The 10,217-nt window shown below is 55.1% G+C and overlaps 1 protein-coding gene across 1 annotated transcript; it reads left to right on the forward strand.

Annotated features, from left to right (window-relative positions):
• The first annotated feature begins 3,624 nt into the window (after positions 1-3,624).
• Positions 3,625-9,965, forward strand: PAX1 (paired box 1). The gene is made up of 5 exons (XM_033055594.1): positions 3,625-3,677; positions 4,614-5,219; positions 6,411-6,556; positions 6,923-7,118; positions 9,442-9,965. Exons 1-5 carry the CDS (start codon positions 3,674-3,676, stop codon positions 9,531-9,533), a joined length of 1,044 nt encoding a protein of 347 aa, XP_032911485.1. The 5' UTR covers positions 3,625-3,673; the 3' UTR covers positions 9,534-9,965.
• The last annotated feature ends 252 nt before the right edge of the window (positions 9,966-10,217 follow it).

A 10,217-nucleotide genomic window follows, 5' to 3' on the forward strand; every position in this document is an offset into this window, starting at 1 on the left:
GAGAGTCAGAGTGGTGAGGAAAAGCTCTTTTTTATCCCCCTCATCTTTGATTTTAAAGGCCTTGTGCAAGGAGGAGCTGCCAGGCGGGAATGGGAAGCAGAGGGACTTTTGGGATGAACCGGCTGGAGAGGACAAGGCAGCTCTTCACAGCTTCAAATCCCATTTTATATCCCCCACTCCCACACGGGGGGAAGCGAACAGAGTTCTGCTGTGATTTTTCGGGGCCTTTATGATGGTTGTAATGTTCTGTGCTGCTCACCTCGCCCCGGCCCTAAACTTTCACGCTGAGACGAGTTTCTGCTGGGAAATGAGCCCTGAAAAGAGTTTACCTGCCTCGAAATGGCTCCAAAGCCTCGGGAAATCCTCGGGATGGCCGGAATGGCACCTTGGGAAGAGCTGCAGAGGCACGTTGGGGACCCAGCGCTATAAAATTCAGTGTTTGCACATCCAGTGCCATCACATTGAGCACCACTCGCTCCACATGGAATCTTGGTTAAAATCCCCTCCACCGCCCTAAAGCCCGGCTTAAGCGCTACCAAACCCCATGGAATGTGCTGCCAGCCTTTTCCAGGAGGAGCAGAACCCCTGCTCTGACCCCGGGGCTGTCCCAGCCTCCCCCAGGAGTTTTTCCAGCAGAATCCCGGCGGTGGGCGGGATGGGGGGGATCCACCCCGCTGGGAAATCCACGGGAATGGTTTCAGCAGCCCCTCGGCCCCAGTTTGTTTGCAGAGCCGCTGATCCCGCCTGGATTTACACCCGGCCGGGGCTCAGCTTTAAGCGGGACCTTAATCCGAAGGAAAACATCGGGAGGGAGTTGTGTTTCTCTTTCCGAGCGCTGGAATATTCCCCAGGGAGCCAACCTGATCTCCGTGATCCCGGGGGGGGCTTTCCCAGCCTCGAGGGGGTTCCACAATTCCAGAGGATTTGCGGGGACGAGGATGAAGGAAGGAAGGAGCTGCTCGTGTCCCACGGCACCTCCCGAGTTTCCCGCAGGAGATTCCAGCAGGGGGGTGCGGGTTTTCCCTGGAATGATCCCGGATCTCTCCTTTGGCCGCATTCCCGGCGGGACCGAGCCCTTTCCAGAGGGGGCAGCTCCTGCCGCACGCGGCCCCCAGATGTGCCGAGCGGGGTTTTCAGGGAGCGACCTTCAATCCTTCAATCCTTCCATCCTTCCATCCTTCAATCCTTCAATCCCACCCTCCCCTCCCAGCCCCGGACTCCGCTGCTAGCCGGGATTCTTCCCAAACACTCGGTGTTTTTAAATAGCGGTGATGATCCCGGGCACATCCCGAGCTGAGGGATGCACATCCACCAGGGCTGGAATGAGATTCCAAAGCCACCGAGACGGAGCCGGGGCAGAAAAGGAGGAGAAAACCCCGATAATGAGGAAAGCGGGATGCAGCCACGCGATTTATTGGGGATTTTCAACGCTCCCACCTTTCCCAGCGGGAATTTTGGATTTAAGGGATCCGGGATCCCGCTCTCGTTTTCACGCGGGGAATTTCTGATCGCAGAATGCAGAGAGGGGGTTTTTTTAGGGATGGGGAAAAAAAACTCAGACGGAAAAACTCCCAGTGGGTTTGGTGTGGTTTTAATGCGCGTGGGTTTGAGCAGCCTCTGGCAGGGAGGAAAATCGCTTTTGGCAAAAATTACTGCTAATTACTGAACGTGCGGCCTTGACAGACCTGACAGATGCTCAGAGGGATGCTCTGGAGAAGGATTTTATTTTGCGGAGCTCTCAAACGCTCCTCTTCAGCAGCCGGGAAGATTTTTTTTGGGATCCTCCAACGTCCTGCATTTGGACAAAAAGCTGGAGGGGGAAAAAAAAAAAAATCCTGTCGGAATGAATTTTGTGATGTGTCCGACACAGGCTGAGGCACCCAGAGTGTCTGATCCCACAGGATTTCCCAGAGTAGTTCGATCCCGGTGGAAAAGGAGCTCCATAAACTCCTGTAAGAGCCGCAGCATTCCTGAATCGGTAATGAATTATAATAATAATAATAATAAAATAGCGATGTATTAGATAACAGCACAACCGCAGAATATATTATTGTTACTATATAATAATTTAACAGCATTATCTGTTACACTACAATAATAATTCGATTATTTTGTAAGAAATAATCGGGAATGAATACTGATGAAACACCCAGGACCCCCCTCCTTTAACTATTCTAATCTCCAGATGCCGCGGCAGAGGAATATCCTTGACACTTCTATCCAATATTCTTGATATTCCCATCCAGTGTTCCAGATATTTCTATTTAAATATTAAATTAAAAAACCAAAAAACTTCCAGAGCTCTCTGCTCCGCTGGATTTTTATTCAGCGAAATTAATGAGGTATAATCGCTCCTCTGTCAGCCCGGCACAAAAATACCCACAAAATTCCCGCAGCTTTGGCAAAAGCAGGGAAAATAAGGATTTTTAAAATATTTTTTTTTTCACGCCGGCTGGGGAAAGCGGGGAAAGCGGAGCCGGAGCAGATGGGAACCATCGCGGCCAGGGCAGGGCAGGGATGGCCGGGGGGAGCAGGACATGGAGCAAATTAATTGGGATTTTCCTGCCACATCTCACCTGAACAGCCCGTTTCTTTTCCTTCTTTCCCTCTCTTTCTTTTCCCTTCCCTTTCAATAATTTTCGGTTTTCCCTTCTTTTTCCATAGTTTTTTTCTTTATCCTAATTTCTAAAATTATTTTCTTTCCGCTTTTATTTCCCCTTCCTTTTCTTTCCCCCCGCTCATCTTTCTTTCATCACCTACCTCTCTTTTAATTTTTTTATTTCCTTCCTGATTTCCTTTTAATTTTAATTTTCCTTATTTTCCTTCGTTTCTTCTCCACGATTCCATCCCCTCTTGTTTCCCTCCGCGTTTCCCTCAGCTCCTTTTCCATCCCGGCGGGTTCCAGATCCCGGCGATGCCCGGCAGGGATGCGGGAGGAGTGCGGGGAGCAGGTGGAGGAGCATTTTTCCCCAATCCTTTTTGGGATCGCTGCATTCCCGTGCCCAGCTCGGCCCGGAGGTGCCCGCTCTGGGGGGCAGGGGGGTCCTACTCGATCCCGCTTTAACCCCCCCGAGGGCGGCTTTTCCCCGATCCCCCAACCCTTCCATGGAAGCACTCACGCTCTTCCCACCGAGTGGGGACGAAATTCCCGGGGAATCCCAGGCGCGTTTGACGGGGCGGGATATTTTGGGGCCGAAACGGGCTCTGCAGAGGGGGAGCCCCCCGCGGCAGCGCTCCGTGCCCCCCAGAAGCGCTCCCGAGCCGTCGGGGCTGCGGGCGGGGCAGGTGCGCGTCCCTGTCCCTGCGGGAATCCCTCGAGGGGAGGGGGCCATGCGACCCCCGCGCTGTCCCCACCGTGCCCTCCCGCACCCCCGGGGGTGCTCGGGGGGGGTCCCCGGCGGCGGCCGCGGGGCCCCGAGGGGGCGGGCGGAGGGGGCGGCTCCCCCGGCCCCGCCGGCCGCGGCCATTTAGGAGCGGGCGGGAGCCAATGGGCGGCGGCGGCGGCGCCGTGACGGCCGCGATTGACGCGATCCCCACGTCAAATTGATGCCGAGGAGCGGCGGGGGCTCCCCGCCAGCGGGGCTCGCTGCCGGCGCCGCCAGGAGCCCCCGGCCCCGCCGCCCCCCGCTCTCTATGCCGCGGCTGCGGCGCTGCCCCCTCCCCGCGCCGGGCCATGGGTGAGTGCGGCGGGCCCGGGACTGGCCCGGGACGGCTCCGGGATGGCCCCGGGACGGCTGCCGGCCGAGCGGGGCACCGGGAAGGGGCAGGAGGCGGCCGGGGGTGCCGCGGTGCCGTGCCCGGCCGGGAGGGCTCGGGGCTGCTCGCTGCGCTCTCCGCTTGCGGCTCCCGCTCCCCTTCTGCTTCTTTTGCCGTCGCTCTTTTTGTCCCGCTCTCTTTTCTTTTTTTTTTTTATCCCTCGTCGTTTCTGACTTTTCTTTTTCTCTCGTTCTTTCGCTGTCTTACCTTCCTCTTCTTTTTTGGCTGTCACTTTTATCTCGCTTTGTTTCTGTCTGTATTTCTCTTTTCTCTCTTTCCCCCTTTCCCCCTTCCCTCGGGCTTTTTTCTCTCTCTCTCTCTTCTCCTCTCATTCTCGTTTTGCTTTTACTTTTTCCTTTTTCCCTTTTTCTTTTCCCCCTTTCTTTATTTTTCCTTCCAATTTTCCCTTTTCCTCCCTTTGTCTTCCTTCTCTTTTCCGCTGCCCTTTTTCCGCTTCCTTTTTTCCTTCCCTTTCTTTTTTCCCATTTCTTTCTTTTCTTCCCTTTTACCCCTTTTCTTCCCTTCCTTTGATTTTCTTCTATTTTTTGCTCCCTTTTCCCCTATCTTTTTTTCTTCCCTTTTCCTTCCTTTTTCCCCTTCTTTTTTTTTCTTTTCCTTTTTCCCTTTCCTTTTTCCCTACCTTTTTTCCTTCCTTTTTTCCCCCCTTCTTTTTCCCTTCTACTTTTTCCCTTCTTTTTTTTTCTGCCCTTTTTTTGTTCCTTTCTATTTTTTTCCTCCCCTTTCTCCCCTCTTTTCCCTCTCCCCTTCCCGCCGCAGCGCCATCCCCACCCCCGGGGCACCCCTCTCCGTTCCGTGCCGTGCCGAGCCGTGCCGAGCCGTGCCCTCCCGCCCCGCAGAGCACACGTACGGCGAGGTGAACCAGCTGGGCGGCGTGTTCGTGAACGGGCGCCCGCTGCCCAACGCCATCCGCCTGCGCATCGTGGAGCTGGCGCAGCTCGGCATCCGGCCCTGCGACATCAGCCGCCAGCTCCGCGTGTCGCACGGCTGCGTCAGCAAGATCCTGGCCCGCTACCACGAGACCGGCTCCATCCTGCCGGGGGCTATCGGCGGCAGCAAGCCGCGGGTCACCACGCCGGCCGTGGTCAAGCACATCCGCGACTACAAGCAGGGCGACCCCGGCATCTTCGCCTGGGAGATCCGCGACCGCCTGCTGGCCGACGGCGTGTGCGACAAGTACAACGTGCCCTCGGTCAGCTCCATCAGCCGCATCCTGCGCAACAAGATCGGCCCGCTGGCCCCCGCGGGGCCGCCGCCGGCCGCGCTGCCCTGCGCGCACCTTTACCAGTACCCGTACCCAGGGCCGGCCGCGCCGCCGCCCGCCAAGGCCGCCCCGCACCCCGCGGGACCCCTCGGGCCGCCCCCGGTGCCGCTGCCCCGCTCCTGGCCCTCGGCGCACTCGGTCACCAACATCCTGGGCATCCGCACCTTCGTGGAGCAGGCGGGTGGGTACCGCCTCCATCCCTCCCTTCCTTTTATTTCTTCCATTTCTAACCGTTTTTAATTTTTTTTTGTCTCTTTGTGTCGCCTTTTTATTATTTTTGTTTGGCCGGTATTGTTTGTTTCGAGGGTTTTGTCTTTTTTTTTTATTTTAATATTTATTTATTTCTATCGCGGGTGTTGTTCTTTCCGTGCCTTCTGGCTCGTTTGGGGAGTTTTTCGCTTGTTTCGGTTTTTTATTCGCTCCGTGCCTCTTCGCTCGTTTCGTGCCTTTTTGCTCCTTTCCTTCTTTTTTTTTATTAGTTTCAGCCTCTTGGTTTATTCAGAGTTTTTGTTGTTGTTTCTTTCTGTTTTTTACTGCTTATTCCAAATTTTTTTTTGTTTGTTTCGTATATATTCCTTTTTTTTTTTTTACTTTTCCCTATTTTTCCCCCTTTTTTTTTCCTCCCGAGGGCCTCCCCCCGCTCCACCAGCCCGGTCGGGGCCAGATGCGGCCTCGGCTCAGCCACATCTTGAACTTTTTATGAAAAATGTGGAAAATATTTTCCTAGGGATGATAGATTGCCGACCGCAAATTCGGAGCCCTGAATTTCGCTCCGCAAAGGGGGATTTAAAAAAAAATAAAATAAATGTGAAAAGGGTGGGGGGGAAAGAGGGAAAAATAAGAGGAGAGGAAAAATCAGGGGGGAAAGGGAGGAGAAGGCAGCTCCGGTCCGGCCTCCTGGGTTCTCCCGAGGAATTTGGGAATTTTGGGGCTCCGGGAGAGCCAAGGCCGAGCCCCGCGGCTGCAGGGGGGCACAAGCGGGCCGTGGCAGGGGGGTGCGGGTCCTTTTATCCTTCCCAAAGCCCGAGTAAATCAACCGCATGCGTTTCCCCCCGCGCAATCATTTATCCTTAAAATTCCGATGTCACTTCTCCAAATCCCCTTCGTCGGGAGAGAAATCGGGGCCCCTAAATTATCGGGGATTGGGAATTGGGAGAGGGAGGGTGGGGAGAAGGCGAGCGGGGTTTGGGGGGGACGCCACAGCCTGTCCCAGAGGTGTGATCCCAAATTTCAGCCCGCTGGAGGGAACGCGGATTCCTGCCCCCAGAACCCGAGGGTTTCCACAAGCAGGCGCTGGGAAAAGCGGGAATTCCCCCCGTTTCACCCCAAAAGCTGCTCGGGCCCGGCCCGAGGCTGACGCTTTGTTCCCCAGGGGCTCTGGCCGGCACCGAGGGGGCCGCGTACCCCCCGAAAATGGAGGAGTGGCCCAGCGTGAACAGGAGCGGCTTTGCCGGCCCGGGCCAGGCGGTCAACGGGCTGGACAAGGCGGGCATGGACGGCGACATCAAATACCCGCAGGTGAGGGCTGGGGACAGCTGGGGACACCTGGGGACAGCTGGGGACAGGGGAGGACAGCAGGGGACGGGGATGCCATGGACGGCGACATCAAACACCCGCAGGTGAGATCGGGGCACAGGAGGGGACAGGGCTGGGGACATCAAACACCCGCAGGTGAGCTCGGGGGACAGGAGGGGACATGGGAGGGTGGCCGGAGCGGGGCTGGCGTGGGGACAAGGCGGGGACACCAGGGCGGGGCCAGCGGGCTGGGAGGTGAGGCCAGTGAGCCCAGTCCGCCCCCAGCGGGTCCCCCCGCGCCGGGCGGGCTGTTCTGAGCCCCCCTCCCCTTCTGTCCCCTCCTGTCGCTGTCGCTGTCGCTGTGGCCAGCCCGGCGCGGGGCTCTCCTCCATGGGCACCTTCCTGCCGGCCTGCGCTTACCCCCCCTCGGGCCAGCCCGGCGTCTACGGCGGCTCCCCCGGCGCCTACATCGCCCCGGGCCCCCCCTGGCAGCCCCCGGCCGCCCCCCTGGGCCACCACGGCCACGGCGAGCTGGCCATGGCCTTCAAGCAGCCCGCCAGGGAAGGTGAGCGGGGACGGGGAGGGAGGGACCCCCGGGGCTACGAGTGACCCACCCCAGTCCCCATCCCGGCATCCCCGGCATCCCCGCCGCGGGAATTCCCCTCCTCGCTCCCGGCCGGGAACCGCCGGAGAACGGGGAGGGTTCCCGGGAGTGCTCATCCCACCGGGAGTGCTCATCCCACCGGGAATGCTCAGATCCCTGGGAATGCTTATGCCTGGGAATCATCCCTGGGAATGCTTATGCCTGGGAATCATCCCTGGGGATGTTCCGATCTCTGAGAATCATCCCTGGAAATGCTCTGATCCCTGGGAATGCTCATCCCTGGGGATGCTCTCATCCCTGGGAATGCTCATCCCTGGGAATGCTCATCCTGGGAATGCTCAGATCCCTGGGAATCATCCCTAGGAACGCTCATTCCACCAGGAATGCTCAGATCCCTGGGAATGCTCAGATCCCTGGGAATCATCCCTAGGAGTGCTTATCCCACAAGGAATGCTCAGATCCCTGGGAATGCCCATCCTGGGAATGCTCTGATCCCTGGGAATCATCCCCGGGAATGTGGGAATGCAACCGAATCCTTTCCCCCCCAAACCAACACCGATTCCAGGAACCAGGAGCCTTTCTGGAAAAAAAAAAAAAAAAAAACCTTGACAGGGAATCATTAATTCCGAGAAATTACCGATTAATTATCAGCTGACAGCAATGATTTGTTTCTAGTTAATAGTTATCATAATGAGCTGTTGTTTTATTGAATCGCTTCCCGGGATTATTAATGAATTTTTTCCCGCCGGGAATCCCTCGGGAGCAATTCGGGGCTGTCAAAGGGGGCGTTGCTTAAATCTCCCGTTAATTATTTCGCCTCATTAATAGAACCTCGTTTTAAAAATCCCGATTTTCCCGTCCTGGCTATAAAATCCCCTTCGATTTTTTTTGGTAATTTTCCCCGCGTTATTGGAATTAATATTATTTTAATTAATTTGCAATTAATTCCCTGTTTATCGGTCTCTTTTTATGTTGGTTTTTCTGGGATCTAAAAATTTTGTTCTGTTGTTTTTCTGTCGGTTTTTTTGTGTGTTTGTTTATTTTTGTTTCTTTGATTTTTAATAATTTTACCATTTCTGACCTGCTGCGAGTTGTAACCTCAGCTGCGCCGGGGACGAGCGACTGAGGGGAAAAGTAAATAATTTAAACTGATTATTTAAAAATTAAAAAAAAAAAAAAAAAAGAAGAAAAAAATTAGAGAAAAAAAGGAAAGGGAGCAAAGAAAAGGAATTTTTAAAAAATTGAAAGTAAAGAAACAAATAAGGATATAAAATGACGAGAGCCACTTTGCATATTTAACATATTTTCGAAGTATTTTAAATTATTTCGAGCCTGAATTTTCTGTTTTCCCAATTTTTCGTCCCCAGACTTTTTCTAAACCCTTGTAAATTTTTGATTTATCGGTGCGGTTTTTAAATTGATTTTTTTTCACCTCCTCAAAGTTTATTTTAAAAATTTCCTTTTTTTTTTTTTTTTTTTCTTTTTTCTTTTGGATCGGTTTTCTGGTTCTACCGCTTACCTGGGACGAGGGAAATGTTGGATTTTCCGACAAACGAGGAAGGGTGGGATGGGCTGGGGGTACCTGCAGCGGGTGGCAAAAATGGGAAAAGACTGGAAAGAAGCAAGGAAAAGCTGCCAGGCAATTCCAGCCCTTTCCCAGATCCCTGGATTTTCCCCAAAACCCCCTCCCTGCTCATCCCGGTGCCTGGAGGTGGAATTCCCGAGGGCTGAGGCGGGGATGGAGCTCAGCAGGAAATTCCATCACCTCTGCAGTGGTGGCACGGTCCTGTCCCCTTCCCCTCCCCTTCCCAGCACACCCCCAGTCCCAGGAAATTTTAAGGGAATTTTTAGGGATTTTAAAGGGAATTTTTAGGGATGTTAAAGAGAATTTTTAGAGAATTTTGGGGGATTTTTTAGGGACTTTTTAGGGATTTTTAAGGGATTTTTTAGGGATTTTTAGGGCTTTTTTAGGGACTTTTTAGGGATTTTGGGGGGAATTTTAAGGGAATTTTAAGGGAATTTTTAGGGAATTTCTTAGGACTTTTTAGGGATTTCTAGGGATTTTTTTAGGGAAATTTTAGGGAATTTCTGGGAATTTTTTTAGGGAATTTTTAGGGATGTGTTCCATGCGTGGCTGTGGCTGCTCGGGGCCACCCGTCAGTGCCACCAGCGCTGTCCCTGTCCCTGCGGGGACACACCCGAGGGCGGATTTCGGGCTGTCCCCGTGCTCGAGGCCGCTCCATCCCCTGCCTGCTCTGTGCTTTCCCCTCTCCCCCTGCTGCAGGAGCGGACAGAAAACCCCCCAGCCCCGCGGGGAAGGCTCCGGAGCCCCTGAGCGCCCTCCACGGCATCTCCATCCCCAGCTCCTCGCCCTAGAGCCGCCGGGACGCCGCCCAGGGACCTCGGGGAGCCCGGGACCAGCTCCTGCAGCCCGCAGCGGGGACAGGGGCCAGCCCGGGCGGTGACAGCCCCTCCAACCCACGCAGGACATTCCCGGAGGGACACTTCGCCTCCCCTGCATCGGAGAGGGGTGACGGAAGAGACTCAGCCTTCCTTCTTTATTTTTATTCTATTTTATTTTATTTTCTGTCCCTCCCTCGTTGCTTTCAGTTTTTCCTTCTCCTTCCCCCGTATTCCCGAGGACTTTCGGGTGCCGTGATTCCCTCCCAGCCCAGGGAAAGAATCAATCCCCGGCTTTCCCAGGAGCATCCGTGCTGGAGCTTTCTCCAGCCCCTTTCCAGCGCCTCTGCCCCGCCATGGAAGCGGACCAGGACGTTTTAGGGCGTATTTTTATAATAAGGAACCTTAATAAAAAGTGACAACCGTGGGCACGCCGCGGTGACCTCCCTCCCTCCTTCCCTGGCTCCCTTCTCCAGGGCTCGGTGGCATCGCTCGGGATCGCCCCCTTGGCTCCGTGGCCACCTCGCCGCCACCCCCGCTGGCCCCGGGGGGCTGTCCCCGTGTCCCCCTCCCGTCCCTGGCACCGCCCGGGATGGGGTTTCGCATTCCCGGCTCCTCCAGCCGCTGCCGCTGGCGCCGGTCCCTTCATTGTGTGGGAAG

The sequence above is a fragment of the Catharus ustulatus genome, chromosome 3 (assembly GCF_009819885.2).
Source record: "Catharus ustulatus isolate bCatUst1 chromosome 3, bCatUst1.pri.v2, whole genome shotgun sequence".
In the NCBI taxonomy this organism is placed as follows: Eukaryota; Metazoa; Chordata; class Aves; order Passeriformes; family Turdidae; genus Catharus; species Catharus ustulatus.